Source organism: Panthera pardus, unplaced genomic scaffold (assembly GCF_024362965.1).
Source record: "Panthera pardus isolate Hobbes unplaced genomic scaffold, ASM2436296v1 HiC_scaffold_11, whole genome shotgun sequence".
NCBI lineage: Eukaryota > Metazoa > Chordata > Mammalia > Carnivora > Felidae > Panthera > Panthera pardus.
In genome coordinates, this window is record NW_026526666.1 from 73,061,043 (window position 1) to 73,078,190 (window position 17,148).

A 17,148-nucleotide genomic window follows, 5' to 3' on the forward strand; every position below is an offset into this window, starting at 1 on the left:
TATTTTTAGAAGTTGAGCTTACACATAAAAAAATAGATTTTTAGCATCACAAGCTCGACTTGGCAATAATGGGCCCATGTTCCTCCAACCAGCAGGAGGTGAGCATGTGGTTTCCCTTTGGATGGAGTGTGAACCCACAAGTTCACCATATTCCTTGTCCTTCCTTATTATTTTTCATAGACTAGTTTTACTCAGTTACACTGCCTGCTTGCCACGCCCCAGCCATGCATTTGAATTTATGATCCTTGTTCTGGTGGTGTGCAAAGTGTTTGCTACTATTACTGCTAGTGTGTAAGATTATTCAGAAAGGTGTAGCCAAAGAAATAGTTTAAGGTGAGGAAATAATATTATAAAGATCAGAAAATTATACTGATTTGGAAATATCATACTTGTCTCTTGTAGAAATCCAAGACAACCAACTGATACAGTTCTAGAGCTAATTAAAGAGTTTGGTTGAGTTGGCTTAATATGAAAAAAGTTGGGGACCCTGGAGCCTGTGCAACACCAGCAGCTGGGCCCTGACACCTCTCCTGCTGGGTCTCCCCAGGTACTGACCCTGCCCAGCAGCCAGCTGCCCAGTGGGTCTCCCCAGGCCCGGTTCCTCCCTGCGTCCTGGCATAGGCCCAGGGAACTGAATTAAATTTTTTTAAAAAGGGAAAAATAGATTTGAAGAACTATATGCATAGTAAGATCTCATGTGTACAGAGATGCGCATGCACACACATTTTTAAAAAATGTATTTTACATCACATATCAGATGCATAGAAAATGACGGCTTGTTATACACAGACTTGTCAGATTTTTTTATCATTGAGGACTAAGATTTACCATAGTGGTGAGTGAGCAGCTAGCAATGAATGAAGTTCCTTTTCTTTTTCTTTTTCCATTTCTGTCCTATTTGCTATTTTTCCACAATGAGTATGTGTATTTTTTTAATCATTAAAAAACTAAGAAATACCCCAAAACGTAGAAATGTTTTATACCAGAAAAAAAGTTAGGAACATATTGGAAAAAAAGATCTAAAAAAGCAGCAAATAAACAAAAATATACAAATACCTAAGGATGAGCCTCACAAGAAATGTTCAGGACCTATGAGAGCAATATGAATGATGACAAAACAAACAGAAGATTCCTTAGAACTTTTCTGAAAGACATAAGGGAAGCTTCGATTAAGTTCAGGGATATACCATATTTCTGCACAGAAAAACTAAACTTGGCCAAAAACAAAACAAAACAAAACAAAACAAACCTCCCCCCAAACCACAAAAACCAAAACCAAACCTTTATCTCCAAATTTATTTATGTTATGCAAATCTAATTAAAACCAATAGAATGATTTTATAAGAACTTGATAATGTGATTCAGAAGCTCATGAAAGAATAAATAGGTGGGTGTCAGAAAGGCTGACATTAACAACTCAGGCAACAACAGGTGTTGGCGAGGATGCAGAGAAAGAAGATCCCTTTTGCACTGCTAGTGGGAACGCAAACTAGTGCAGCCACTCTGAAAAACAGTATGGAGGGTCCTCAAAACACTAAAAATAGAACTACCCTATGACCCAGAAATTGCACTACTAGATACCTATCCGAGGGATACAGGTATGCTGTTTCGAAGGAACACTTGCACCCCAATGTTTCTAGCAGTGCTATCGACAATAGCCAAAGTATGGAAAGAGCCCAAATGTCCATCGATGGATGAATGGATAAAGAAGATGTGGTATATATATACAATGGAGTATTACTCGGCAATCAAAAAGAATGAAATCTTGCCATTTGTAACTACGTGGCTGGCACTAGAGGGTATTAAGCTAAGTGAAATTAGCCAGTCAGAGGAAGACACATACCATATGACTTCACTCATATGAGGAATTTAAGAGACAAAACAGATGAACATAAAGGAAGGGAATAAAAATAATATAAAAACAGGAAGGGGGACAAAACATAAGAGACTCTTAAATATAGAGAACAGAGGGTTACTGGAGGGGTTTTGGGAGGGGGGATGGGCTAAATGGGTAAGGGGCATTAAGGAATCCACTCCTGAAATCATTGTTGCACTATATGCTAACTAACTTGGATGTAAACTAAAAAATTAATTAACTAAAAAATACAAAAAAATAATAAATAGGTGGGAATAGTCAAGGAAATACTGAAGGAAAAAAGGGACAATGAAGAGGGAGTCAAGTTGTCAGATTTAGCAAATAAAAATAAATCTGACATTCAAATTTAACTGGTTATCCTGGATTTTATTTGTGACCCTCTTCCAAAGGAGTAAACAAAATACCATATATTTATGTATGTATGTATATGTGTGTGTGTGTGTGTGTGTGTGTGGTATACATACCACAAAAATGTAGTGTAAGCTCAGAGACAGCTACACAGATGGATGGGACAGAACAGAGAGCCTGGAAATGGACCTCAGCCAGGGATGAAGAGGTGATTATAAATCAGAGGGCAGGAAGTTATTTAACAAATGTTGCTCAACCAGTTGATGATCTGGATAGAGAAAGTTCTTTTATGCCGCCTACCAAGATAAATTCTAACTACACGAAACAGTTAAATGCAAAAAGCAAAAACTATAAAGCATCCTAGGGGAAAATATATGGGTGAATGTTTATTATATGATGAGACAAAGAGAGACCTTTATAGCATAACCTGAATGTTCGGAGTCGTTCAGCCTCGTGGTGATAATTCTTCCTTTTATAAGTACACAAGGCAACAAAGCTCCTCATCCCACCTGCTGTGAGAAGCCAGATTCTTTCCCCTTCTTAGTTTTTTAGTAGTTTTGAGGGTTCCTTGTGTATCCCTGGTTACTTTGTTCTCAAAATTTCTCCTCTCACTGAACCCTTGGCCCCCTGCCTTCCTCGGGTTGGGATGGACCTCTTCCATGGCTCATCCCTATTCTCTTTCACCTTTATGCCCCAAACCTCCCCAACACAAGGTTGTCCTCAGATTTGTTCTGAAGGTGTTGTAAGACAAAGATGTGTTACAAGGAAGCACAATTTAAAATTGAATATTTAATTCCATAAAGTCCTTAGACCCTCCATGCAACAGTTTTTCTTCCTCTAGTCCCGAGACAACCATTATGTCATACGGGGGTCTGGGTTCCTTCCTGGAACCTTGTCTCATCTCCCCTTATCTCCCTTCTAGGACTTCTTGTTCCTGTCACCTGAGCAGCCAGCCATAAACCCCACTTCCCTATCTCCCTGCTTCGTGTATCAGAAGCATCTGGAAGGCTTGTTACACACTGCTGTGCTTCACACCCAGAGTTTCCCCAAAATTCAGTAGGTCTGGAGTGGAGCCCCAAAATTTGCATTTGTAACAAGCTCCCAGGGAATGCTCACACTGCCTGCTGGTGGGGCCACACTTTGAGAACCACTGATCCACTTAACTGTGCAGAGAAAGTTGACTCTCTTTCTTTCAATTTCCCTGTGTCCATATTATGCCAATCTACTCACATTCCCCCTGCCTAAATGCCAGTATTTTTTTCCTTTCACATAAACACAAAAACAAAATGGTAAAGGAAAAGACAAATATTTTTGGTGATATAATTTTCTTTAAGTTAAAAACACTAATGATATTTGTGATATATGTGGAAAACAAGTGCCATTAGAATATATCTTCTAAAACATAAAGAAAAACTCTAGCAACTGAGAATGAAATGTGAAAAATTAATTCACAAAAGAAGAGATCAAGTGGCCAATGAACCCACAGAAAAGTTTAACTGTTGTTAATGGTTAAAGATCACACCTTAAGACCTCAATGAAGTACGTTTTCAACCCGTAAAATTGGCAAAAACTACTTTAAAATGATAATGCCTGGCACTGGCCAGTTTACAATAAAACAGGAATCCTCATAATGTATTGTTATGGGAAATAAATTACTATACCTTTCTTTCTGCTGATGTGACAGTATGCAATTTTCTGATACCTTTCTTTCTGATGATGTGACAGTATGCAATTTCACTTTTAAGAATTTCACATAGGGAAAAACATCAGGGATGTGGGGAGAGATTTCATCAAGGGTGTTCACTGCAATATTATTTCTAACAAGGAAAACTGGAAACAACATAAATGTCCTATAATAAGGGACTGGGCTAAATAAATTATGGTATATTGATATGATTGAATACTGTACAGCCTTTAAAATCATATTTTGGAGACTACTCCATGTTGTAGGGAAATGCTCCAATAGATTGTTAAGTTAAGGAAACAGAATGTGAAACTATATGACCCAATCCTAATAGTGTAAAGATTTACAGGCATACACAAAAAATTGGAAAGGAATGTACCAAAATGTTAACTGGTCATTTCTGGTGCTTAGATTTATAGCTGATATTATTTGTTAAAGTTCTTTGAACTTTATAAATTCTTCACAATGAACATGAATTCATTTTATAATAAGGAATAAAGTTTGGGGCACCTGGATGGCTCGGTCGGTTAAGCATCAGACTTTGGCTCAGGTCATGATCTCACAGTTTGTGAGTTTGAGCCCCACATCAAGCTCTCTGCTGTCAGCATGAAGCCTGCTTTGGATCCTCTGTCCCTGTCTCTCTCTGCACCTCCCCTGCTGACGCTGTCCCTCCTTCTCTCTCACAAAATAAATGAACATTAAAAAAATAAGGAATAAAATTCAAGATACTTTGAAGTTAGAATACCTAGGGGTTTGGCTTCTTCTTTCAGTTTAGATCAAAGGGTGGGTACAGAGAGGAAGATGGCAGATGGAGAGAGATGCAGGGACTAGAGAAGGGCCAGACGGAATGGAAGAGAGAGCCCTCCTGCTGTCCTAGCTCATCTCCTCCACTGGGCTGCACCTGGAATTAGCTTATGCAGTTTATTTATTTATTTATTTATTTATAATTTTTTTTAACATTTATTTATTCTATGAGAGACAGAGAGAGACATAGCATGAGCAGGAGAAGAGCAGAGAAAGAAGGAGTCACAGATTCCAAAGCAGGCTCCCAGCTCTGTGCTGACAGCTCAGAGCGGGGCTCCAACTCCCCAACTGCGAGATCATGACCTGAGCCAAAGTCGGCCATTTAACCAACTGAGCCACCCAGGTGCCCCAGTTTATGCAGTTTAATGCACATACACATCTTGGTTAGGGTAAACGTGTTTTGGATAGGAGATGACTTGGGAGGTGAAAACCCAGGTTGACTCCCCATAAGTGGAGAAGTCAGATTGGGAGACAGAATGGTAACCCCATCCCAATGTGGGATGAGACCAGACCAGCTCACAGAAGCGGGAAGTGTGATCACACAGGAAAAAGAAAGATGAGCTGAGATTCCAGATTCCTCAGGGCGCTAGACCTCTGGGACTGCAAAACTAGGAGAAGTGAGGCTAGATCTGAGGCCAAGGCAGAGCCCTGGATTTGGAGTTGGGCACACCTGGGCTCCAGGAGTAGCTTACTGTTCTTGCTGTGTAACCTGTGCAAATTACTTCACCTCTCTGAACCTGAGCAGCGTCGTCTGTACAGTGGGAACTCTGCAAGATGGTTGGAGGTTGGGTGAAGATAGTCCTGGGTTTATGCCAGTGAACAAAAGAGGTGGCAAATGAATGCCAAAAACACCTGAGGGATTGGTGTTGGTGTCTCTGCCTGAGCCAGCATGGGAGGTGGGGACATAAAACAGACACATCTCTGCTTCCTGAACCACCACGAGAGTCCAGAGAATGCTCCAGCTCATGAGAGGAGGAACCCAACTTGCCCTGGGGCAGGTGCTCTGAGCTCTGGCCACTCCCGATCCCAGCCCAGAGATACATACGGGCTCCCACCTAAGAGGCTCACCTCCAGCTGTAGGTCTTCAGCATGGCAGAAGACCAGAATAAGGCTGCCCAGTACCCCCAGCCTACACCCCACCCTGTTCCCCCGACCCCCCTGTCCACCCTCCAGCTGAGGCAAGAAGGCCATTGCTCATTATTAACCATAAAAGAGACCAGAATTCTTAGCGTGCACACAGGCCTTCACATTTGGGCCCAGCCAACTTCCCCAGTCATTGTCCCTCTGTGTCCTATAAGAGCCGAGCCCTCCTGCTCACTGGAGCACTAGTTGGCTGCATGGCTTTGGGAAGTCGCCCAGCCTCCTGGCTCTCATGATCTCATCTATAAAAGGAGGGTGGTGGATAATCTGTAATGGCTCCTCTAGGACAGACACTCGATGCTTTTCTACTTATGCCTGGATTTGGAGGCGACTGGGGCCAGAGAGTGGGGCTGGAGAGATAGAGCAGGGGGTGCCAGGGCCCCACAATTCCATGCCTCCTCGGTGTCTAGGCTAGACAACACTTAAATGTCCTCCATGGAAGATACTCGAAGCTGAGACAGCAGGGGAGGCATGTGTGACTGAGGGGACACCGTCCTCTAGATGGGCCGTTCCCTGACAACAGAATTGAAAATGGATGTTGGACCACTGAGGTGTTGGGGAGCAGGTCATGGAGTCTTACAGTTCCCGAGCTATGCATTTTCAGGCTTTGTCAAAGACAGACTTCTGCAGGAGCTCAGAACCTACTCCATTCACACCCTCCTTACCCAGACACACGTGACTGCTGGTGGCTCCTCTTACTAGTTACAGACTTGAAACTCAATTTTATAACCACTAGTACAATCTTCTTGTTTTACCAAAGCCCAGAGAGGGGAAGTGACTGGCCCAGGGTCACACAGCAAGAGTGTCTCAAGTATGAGCACCCACATGGCTTGAGCCCTAGTCCAGGCTCTTGCACTGCCAAGTGTTGCTCTCAGAGATGAGCCATGGGCCAGGAATGGGACTTAGGGACATGGGGAACCTGATGCTGCAAACTACGTTTTCTCTCAGCTCCTGAGATATGGAGGTCCTTAAACAAGGGCCATAGTGATGAGAGGCTGCCCGGGTCTTACCTCCGACTTGTGCCTGCAGACTGAGGACAGAGGAAGCAGAGAAAATGTGGGTGGTGGGCCTCTGCCCCCAGGAATCCTTGGCCTTTGATGAATTTGTCTTTGTCCAGAGTGCAGCCTAGAGACTGATTTCTTCTCTCACTTTCCTTGGCTGGTTTGCTGTGTGTCTCAGGGTCAGTTGTTTGGCCTCTCTGAGCCTCAGGTTCTGACTCTCCCACAGCCAGGTTTGATGATGACCTGTACCAGTGAGAGAACAGGAATGGGTTGTCTGATTGCAAGGTCCTGGTAAGGGGTGAGCCTCTAATCCCCAGGTTGTCTGTGGCTTGGGGCTGGGGGTGCCAGCCTTGGCCCCTTGTTAGGATGTAATAGAAATTAGAGGAAAATTGTTTGCTTCTTCACTCGGACCCTTATATTTATCTCCTCCTCTCATATCTACTCTTCTGCAGCACAGCTAGGAGATGAAAGGCCCGAGAGTTTTAGGTTTTCACTGTTGCTATTTACTGCCATGACTCAGAGCCAGTAATTATTTCTTATCCGTAAAAATGGAGTTTGATTACAGTAATATTTAATTCTGTCAGGTTCTGAAGATATATGGTTTCTCCTCCCTTTTCCTTTCTCCAGCCCTTTCCCCTGTCACACACACGTACACCCTCCCCCAGTGTCAATGCTGACCTGCAGATGCTAAGCGTGACCCGAGAAACAGGAAACTTGACCCAGAAAGCAACAAACGCAGAAAAAATAATGGGAAAAGATAGAGAGGCCCTGGGAGGGAAAAAGAGACTCGCATACAAGTGATAAGGAGGCAGAGAGGCACAGAGAACCAGAATGTGAGGGGCACTGGCAGGAGAGAGAAAAGACCAGCACTGAAGGAGGAAGAAAGTGAAAGAATGGTCATTCTCTTTGTGAAGGAAGAGGAGAAAGGACTGAAGGAAAGAGCCGTGGAGCAGTGGAGACCCATGGGGAGAGGATCAGAGGGATGGAATGAGAAGACACAGAAGGGAAAGAGGTGGGAGCCAAGGAGAGACAGGTGATGGTCTGCAGTGCTGGGAAGGTGGGGTGGGAACTGCAGGAGGGCTGCCCAGGGCCACTGCACCTCAGAGAGCTGGTGGAGACCAAACGGGAGGAGAGGGACAGAGACTGTAGGACAGGGGTGTGGAGAGAGGAGAGATAAGGAGCTGGAGGTGGAGAGCAAGAAGGTGGGCGAGTGCAGACCAGACAGTGACAGAGGAGTGGAGGCTGAGATGGCAGGAAAGTGAAGGAGCGATTGGGCCAAGGGTCAGGTTCAAGGGGAGACCCAGGGAAACCCAGGGGGGAGATCCATGTGAATCACGGAGACAGCAGAGGCAGAGAAGAGGAGGACAAGGGATGGGTAGAGAGAGGCCTTGCCGCAGACTCATGCTGTGGTCCAGGGAGCGATACACAGAGCCAACAGGGCAAGAGGGGCAGAGTGCTGAAGATCAGTCAGCACAGCCGAGCCAGAGCTGCAGGAGGAGGGGCAGAGAGACAGACACTTGGAGGCAGAGAAACAGAGCAGCAAGCAGAAACAGAGGCAGAAAGAGATGGGCAGAAAGGGATGGAAAGCAAGACAGAGAAAGAGAGGCAGAGACAGAAGATCGCAGGCCAGAGAAAGACAGGCAGACAGACAGTCATGCACACACTCACACAGACGTGGGGAAAGAGACAGGCAGCTGGTGAGCAGGACTGCAGATCAGGCTGGGCTCCTACCCGACCTCGCTGCAAGGCTGGGCGAGGCACCAGTAGCCTCGCTTTTCCCCAGGATAGTTGGGGGCATGCTGTCCTAAGCTTATAATCCCGTGGGGAAGGGGGTTGTGGGCAGGACTCCCTCAGACTCAGGGGCCACTCCTGAATGGCATGTGTCCATGGGGCCCTAGTCAGGACAGTCTCTAAGCCTCTAGTCCAGGCTCCCACTAAAGGGTGTCACCCCCCAGGGACCTCAGGCCGTGCCTTCTGGAGGCCCAGGTCTGGCTAGGAGAGATGAAGCCCAGCCAGGGGTGGCATTGCAGATGCTGGGGAGGGTGTGTGGAGGGCTCAGACAGTGCCCTGAGGGCAGGTCTTTTCTCAGCTATCCCTCCTTTCCCAGGGGGAAAAAAAAATAAGGCACCCTGGGAGGTCTAAGGTGATGGAGGCCAAGAAATTGTCCTCTCCCCCTGCCAAGTGGCATCCCCAGGGCTGTGTCATCCATTTGGTACTTCAGACAAAGTGTCTAGAGTCTTTGGGCTTTCATAATCTACAGATGTGTCAGAGACCCTAAAGCAAAGAATATTTGCTGAAAAACAGAGATCTCACAAAATAAAAATTAGTAAATATTTAAATGACTTTTAATATAACATTTTGTCAAGTTAGTGTGAACACATTCAACTTTTACATAGTTACATAGTAAGTGATACATTAATAATGTCTTTTAAAAATTTTTTTCTTAATGTTTATTTATTTTTGGGAGAGACAGAGACAGGATGTGAGTGGGTTAGGGGCAGAGAGAGAGGGAGACACAGAATCCGAAGTAGGCTCCAGTCTCCGAGCTGTCAGCACAGAGCTCGACGCGGGGCTCAAACCCACGAGCTGTGAGATCATGACCTGAGCCAAAGTCGGACACTCAACTGACTGAGCCACCCAGGCGCCCCTACATCAATTATGTTTAATGTGGGACATGGGTACATTTCCTCATGTGTCTTATAAAGGACGGTGCCCATGGAGGTCTTAAACTGCTCAGTGGCTCTCAGGCCTCTGCCCTTTGAGAGTATGTTCTGGCATTTCAAATCACTTGTGAGAAGCTTTTTTTCTTCTTGGTGGAGAGAAGAGCAAGAGAGAAGGGGCTAGAACTGTAGCAATAAGTGCTAAAGACGGGTGACAGAAAGAACTTACATCCTGCAATTTTGAGGCAGCAGCAAAGACCTTGGAGCCTCCTCTTTTGATGTCTTTGGCCAAAGGGTGAGGAGGAGATCAGTCCTGCCTGGAGGGCAAAAGAAACTTCAGATTCTATCCTTTCTGGGCATGAGAAGGCCAGTTGCTCACAGATGGCCCAGGGGACTGGCATCGCATTTGGAACTTGGCCCAATATGCCCCCAGGAGCCAGACTGGGGTTTGGCTTCATTACATAGGTATGATTTAGTTGAGATCTCCACGAGGGAGAGGCCACTGAGAGCTGAGCCCAAGAGTCTGGCTTCTGGGACAGGAGGGCTCCTCAGGCTGGGACACTCAGCTCATATTCGGCTGCCTCTTGGGTGCTGTAGGGTGTGGGAAGCCAGGGCTGGGAGCCCTGGAGCCTCACTGTGCCCTGTACTCCCTGGATGAAGTCCCCTCTCTCCTGTAGCCACACCGAGGGCCGGGTGCTTCCTCCTCGGTGACAGGGTCTCTCTCCTATTCCCTGCTCTCCTGAGCCTGACTCCCACAGGGAGTCCACTGCAGCACTGACCAGGCCACAGAGTCCTCTTGCTCTTTTGAGGGAAGCTCAGGATTTGGTGGTGTCCACAACCAGCTAAATCTGACTTCAGCTCCCTTTGAGAGACCCTCAAGGCTGGAGGCCTTTGCCTGCCCTACAGGGAAGCTCCCACCCCAGAGACCTCCTCACACCCCTGGAGGCTGTTTCTTTCCCAGCATTTCCCTGGCCCAGCCTGGAATGCCCTCTTCCTGACTGGCCACCCCAAGCACTCAGAGACTGTAGGTGTGTGACCCACCTCCTTCCTCAACTGGCAGGGTGATAACGCTGATACCAAATTCCAACGTGGGTTTTTCTCCATGTGGCCAAGCAGCTTTCCCATACTACCTGGTGCCTACAAGCCACCTTAATTCTCACACAATCTGCCTGGAGATAGAGTCAGATCCCACAGGTTAAGGGCTCAGTCCTACAAGACTTTTCCCACTCTCTTACTTCAGACACCAATCAGAAGCCCAAGGTGTCACCTGTGCATCTGACCCTTCCTTGGGTTCAATTAATTTGCTAATGGCTTATAGAACTCAGAGGAACATTTACTTACTCTATTGCCAGTTTGTTGTAAAAGGATGTAACTTAGGAGTAGCCAGATGGAAGAGATGCACAGAGCAAGGTATGTGGGAAGGGGCATGGGGCATCTATGCCTTCTCCAGGTGCACTGCCCTCCCAGCACATCCAGGTGTTCACCAACCCAGAAGCTCTCTGAACCCAACCTTTTGGGTTTTTATGGTGGCTTCATTACCTAGTTGTGATTGATTAAATCACTGGCCGTTGGTGCTTGAGCTCCAGCTCCTCTCTTCTCCCAGGAGGTTGAGGATGAGACTGAAAGTTCTCTAATCGCATGGTTGGTTCCACTGGTTGTTCAAAAATCACCTCATTGACACAACAAAGACACCTTTATGGCTCTCATCACTTAGGAAATTCCAAGGTTCTTAGGAGCTCTGCGGCAGGAACCATAAGACTGTGTATATATTCCTTATTGTAAATCACAATATCACACAGGCTCTGTAGGCAGTAAGTGTTCACATAGCTCCTAAAGTCATCTTCAGCTAACCTTCAGCTCTGACTTGGTTCCTCCCCTGCTCAAGAACCTTCAATGGTTCCAACCTGTGGGAAAAATTATGCAAGATTACCAACTGCCATTTCCTGTCTGATCTTCATTCAGGTACCTCTCACGTAGGCAGCTTTCTAAGGTAGCCCCTAGTGATGCCTACCTCCTGGTAGTCACACCTTTGTGTAATCCCCACCACTTGAGTGTGCTTGGAACCCAGCTTTTTCCTTTTAATGGAAATAGGGCAAAAGCAATGAGATAATTACTTCTGAGATTTGGTAATAAAAGACTGACTTCCATTTTGCTTGAACTCTCTCTCTCTCTGGCTCTTCTCAGTTTTTGCTCTGATAAAGTAAGTTGGCTTCTTGTGAGCTGCTCTATGGGGAAGTCCATGTGGCAAGGAACAGAGGTGGCTGCTGGCCAACAGACAACACGGAACTGAGACCATCAGTGCAATAGCCAGTGAGGAGCTGACTCTTGCCAACAACCGCATGACTTTGTGATACTAGCTGCTGGTCCAAGATTCTGCAGAGCAAGAGTTAATCACATGGAGTGGAATTAACCAATGAGATTATTTGTTCAGATCATTATTGCTATTGTTTTTAATGTTCGGGTGTTTTGGATATATGAGAAAACCTTTCCTCTTTCCCCTCAAGCTGTCTCTAATACTTGATTTAGTAGATTCACTTTTTGTGAACTGCAGTGAAACATTTTTAACTGATAACCTGATTTTTATTAACTTACCACAATTCAGACACTTAAATTAGTCTCTTTACTTATTAGCATACATTCAATAATTATGTCTTCTTTTTACCCAGGATATACTTGGTCAAACTGATTGTTTAACAAAGATTATATTTAAGAATTATTACCTCTTAAGCAAGCATGCTGAGCTATTATTAAGTAGCAAGGGTTGAGTTGACTTGTGAATTCAATCTCTATAAAGCTCTCCCAGAAAAACTAACCTGTTATCTGGCTTATAAGATCCCAACCTTATAGATGTTAAGAAATGTCACCCACTGGCCAGCAGGAAACTTAAGCAAATTTCAGAGCCTTCATAAGAAGGAATTCACCCCAAATTTATAGGTACTATGGGAAAATTTGAAGGAGTTAATTTCTTGGGATTGGTTTTCCAGCCTTAGCATAACAGATAATAGAGAATTTTAAAAGTCCAATGTGAGATTTCCATATGAAAACTTACAGGCAGAAATTAATTCTGTGACTTTAGAAGTGGCTCAATACTGCATGTCCCTAGATTTGCAAAGCAAACTACAGATGGTCCATGTGGCTAACATTCTGCGTGTTACACCTATATAAACAACGAGGCCAGACATAATGAGACCGGTATTTTTTTAATCAAGATAATTTTTAAAGATTATTTAATATCACAAGGATGGGTGTTGTAAGAAAAGAAAATCATCTGAGACTTGCGAAAAGGCAAAAGGGATTTCTTGGTGTCCTCTTGGTATAGTGCCAGATGTTGTTTAGTAGACCCTCTGAAGATTATCTGACTTTATAAGGGTGTACTATTTTAATTGATTTTCTATGGCCTTGGATGTTTTATAACTCTACAGATGTAACTGTTAAATTCTAGAAAACTGGTAGAAAGAAAAATGATTTCTGTCTATAATAATCCAAATAATTCCTATTCGTAGAAATGCAAATGAAATTTTTCCAGTAGAGAATATACTTTGGCCCAGTCCTAACATCTTACTACTTCCTTCATGAATTAATGAGCTCAGTGAAATCTTTGATACATGTTCATTTAAGAAAAGCCATAAAGGAAAAGATTCATAAGTTTATTAAAAATTCTATTTATTAAAAGTCATTATTCTATTCATCAAAATAAAAAGAAAAGAATACTCTTTAGCAATGAAAACAAATCAACATGATAAATGTCAAAATCTATTATTGAGTGAATACATCAAGTTACAGGAAAATATATATTGTATAATTCAATTTAAAAAATCACTACACATCCATAAAAAAGGATGAGATCTTGCCATTTGTGACAACATGGATGGACCACTTAGAAGGTATTATGCTAAGTAAAATAAGTCAGGCTGAGAAAGACAAATACCATATGATTTCATTCATACGTGGAATCTAAAACACAAAAGAATAAACATATAAAAAAAAAAAAGCAGAATCTGACCTATAAATACAGAGAACAAACTGATGGTCGCCAGAGGGTAGGGAGGTGGGGCGGATGGGCAAAATGGATAAAGGGAAGTGGGAGATGCAGGCTTCCAGTTATGGAATGAATAAGTCATGGGAATAAAAGGTATAGCATGAGAAACATAGTCAATGATATTGTAATAGTGTCCTATGGTGACAGAGGTAGCTACACTTGTGGCAAGCACAACATAATGTGTAGAGATGTTGAATCACTATGTTGTACACCTGAAACTATGTCGTGTGTCAACTATTCTAAAAAATAAAATAAAATAAAATGAGAGTATGACCAAAAATAGTGTTAAAACCTTTTAAGAAATCATGAAAACACATAATAGCTTAATAATTGTATCATATTTCTTTAAAAATATTAATAAAAACAATTTAAAATCTTTTAAACCCTAAAATATAGACATTGAGATGTTAACAGTAATTATCTCCAGGTCTAAGGAGATAAGTAGACTTCACACCCAAGGTAGAGCCCAACATGGGGCTTGAACTTACAACCCTGAGATCAAGACCTACACAGAGATCAAGAGTCAGACACCCACCCAGGCACCCCCCTCATTGTCTTCTTTTTGTTTGCATCTGTTTTATAAAAGTTTAAGAATAAATATTATATTACTTTTGCAGTAAAGAAAACAAGCAACAAACTGAGGAAAAGATATCTTCAATGCATGTAACAAACAAAGAAGCAATACCCAAAATATATAATAAACTACAAATCAAGAAAAGAAAAGGCAAACAATATCTCATATTCACTGAACATTTACAATTTGTTTTTCACTATGACAAGTGCTTGACATGTATTGTCTCATTTAATCCTTCCAACAAACTTCTGACGTCTATACTATTTTCTTCCTATTAACAGATGAGGAAACTGAGATTCAGAGAAGTTAGGTACCTTGCCCATCACCACTGAGTTAGTAAAGGGTAGGGCTGGGATTAGAACACAGTAGTCTGAGTCCAGAACTTACTACCCAGTACTACCAAGAATCTTATGAAAAAATGCTAAATTCATTAGCAATCAGGGAATTACAAATGAAACAAAAAAATGATTTTTACCACTTTCCATCCATGAGATAGGTAGCAAGTTTAGGCTGTTTGAGATAGATAAGTAGTATCAAATGTTGATGAGAACTGGAGGTGTGTATCCATATAATTATTTGGAAGAATAATTTAGGAGTATCTAGTAAACTTGAAACTGCTTTGATCTACGATCTATAATGCCAAGTCTATATACAAATCCTAGGAAAACAGTACTTACAATGGAGAAATGTTCAAAGAAAAATTGGAAAATAAATCTTCAACAATATAGGATTAGGTAAATGAGAAGTGTTATATTTAAATGCTCACTGCAAAGAATGAATTAGGCTTGTGTATATTGAATGGGTAGATGTCAGAAACAGGATGCTGAATTATAGTGTTTTCAGAATAATATGGATATCATGCTACCATTATAAATTTTCAAATTCATGCAAGAACAATTCTATGTGTTGCTTATGGATGCAATTGTCTGTAAGCAAAAGTTTAAAGTTTAAAACTACATGGAGTAGACCTCAGTTTAATGATAGTGGTTGACTCAGAGGAGCTGGGAATATTCAAAGGGCACTTATTTTTTAGATTTATTTAATTATCGAGAGAGAGAGAGAGAGAGAGAGAGAGAGAGAGAGAGAGAGAGAGAATGAATCCCAAGCGGGCTCCACACTCAGCACTGAACCCAACACGGGGCTTGATGCCACAAACCATGAGATCATGACCTGAGCCAAAATCAAGAGTCAGATGCTTAGCTTACTGAGCCACCCAGGCACCCCAACAAGTGTTTATTTGGGATTTGGAAAAATGGGGCCTTTGTTATTTTATTTCTATTACTTCTCTTTGTGAGTCTCTGCCTCTTTCTCTCCCTTTCTCTCTATATAGAGGTAGAAATATGCATACAGATATATAGAGGTACATATACACATGTTTTTATTTTATGAAATACATATAGTATTTATTTTCTCAAAATAAAAGTGAGATTTAAATAGTAAAATCAGATAAGAGTATCAGAAGCTGAGTCCAGGTCAAATAAATTATTAGCCACATTGTTACACAGATGTGTGTAAAATAGTTCTAGCTTGGAATTTATAGCTCCTAGTGCAAAAAACAATGTTAATTATTACTTGTAAGTGCATGTCAGACAGTAATGCAAGACTGTGCTTCCGTATGATCTGTCTACTCTTTACATGATTTTTATCCCAAATCCTCTACACTGTAGAAAAGCATGTGTGCATGTTAAACATTTGACTGTGATCTGATTGAACTGACAGAAATTTCCAGAGGGTGAAGAGAGAATCCAGGAAAAGCAATAAAGCGATGGCCTTGAACCATGACATAGTCATTGTTGTCCGTGACTCTGGGCAACTCTGAAACATCCTGGGTCACTGAGATGCCCTTCTGTTACCAAATACATTCAGAAAGGCGCCCTTTACATCTTTGTTCCGGAGGCTGTAGATGATGGGGTTGAGGAAGGCAGAGACAACATTGTAGAACAGAGCTAGCTTCTTGTCCCGCTTTGGGTCATACCAGGAGCCAGGCCTCATGTACATTATCATGGCTGGCCCATAGAACATAATGACCACAGTAATGTGGGAGGCACATGTGGAGAAAGACTTGAGCCTCCCGTGGGATGAGTGGATTCTTAAGATGGAGGCAAAGATGCAGACATAAGAGACCAGGATGAGGGAGAATGGGACCAAGAGCAGGGTGAAACCCAAGATGAAGTCCAAATGGTCATTGAAGGATGTGTCTGCACAGGCCAACTTTAGGACGGCAGGGACCTCACAGAAGAAGTGGTTTATCTTGTGGGGGCCACAATAAGGCAGACGCATGGTGAAGACAGTGTAGATCAGGGCCCCAGCTATGCTAATGGCCCAACAGCCTGTGACCATCTTGATACAAATGGAGCGGCCCATGAGCAAGGGATAGTGAAGGGGGAAGCAAATGGCCACATACCTGTCATAGGCCATAATGGCATAGAGCACACACTCAGCAATGCCCAGGACCAAGAAGATGAACATTTGGGCTACACAAGCTCCCCAGGAGATGGTTTTCTTTGGACACACCATATTAATCAACATCTGGGGCATGGTGGTAGTGACATAGCTCATGTCCACCAAGGAGAGGATGCTGAGAAAGAAGTACATGGGTGTGTGGAGGTGTGAGTCCATGTAGATCAGGGTGATGATGAGTCCATTGCCCAGAAGAATGATGAGGTAGAGGAGAAGGAAGAAGGAGAACAGGGCTATTCTGACCTGTGACTCACTGGAGAAACCAAGGAGGATGAACTCAGATACAAAGCTGTGGTTCTCCTTGCCGAGGCTCTGCATAGTGATCTGTCTATTAAGGAGACAAGGACTTCCCTGTTCTGTCCTTGGCCTTGGGGGAAGGAGGACACAGTTGACAGAAGCTGAGTCATACACACATAGCACCTTGCACAGTAGCTCTCATGGATTTCATCAAAACTTTGTTGAGTTGGTTACAAAGGGAAAGAAAGATGGGCAGCTCTCTCACTGGCAAGTAAGTCAGGAGATCTGGATTCATACCTGTAATATTATATAGGATGCCCGACTG

At 43.2% G+C, this 17,148-nt stretch overlaps 2 protein-coding genes across 2 annotated transcripts in view; both read right to left on the reverse strand.

Annotated features, from left to right (window-relative positions):
- The window catches only part of CFAP144 (cilia and flagella associated protein 144), a 175,647-nt gene that overhangs the window by 54,410 nt on the left and 104,089 nt on the right, over positions 1-17,148 (reverse strand). Inside the window, exon 3 of the mRNA XM_053896539.1 lies at positions 6,863-7,096. The gene's annotated coding sequence lies outside the window, so the exon portion shown is untranslated. The remainder of the gene's footprint in view (positions 1-6,862; positions 7,097-17,148) is intronic.
- Positions 15,634-17,107, reverse strand: LOC109254774 (olfactory receptor 2A12-like). Its single transcript, XM_019428940.2, has one exon. The coding sequence runs from the start codon at positions 16,902-16,904 to the stop codon at positions 15,957-15,959; it is 948 nt and encodes a 315-aa protein (XP_019284485.1). The 5' UTR covers positions 16,905-17,107; the 3' UTR covers positions 15,634-15,956.

Bases quoted from the DNA above. Each gene is read 5' to 3' on its own strand.
- LOC109254774 (XM_019428940.2), bottom strand. From the start codon at position 16,904: ATGCAGAGCCTCGGCAAGGAGAACCACAGCTTTGTATCTGAGTTCATC.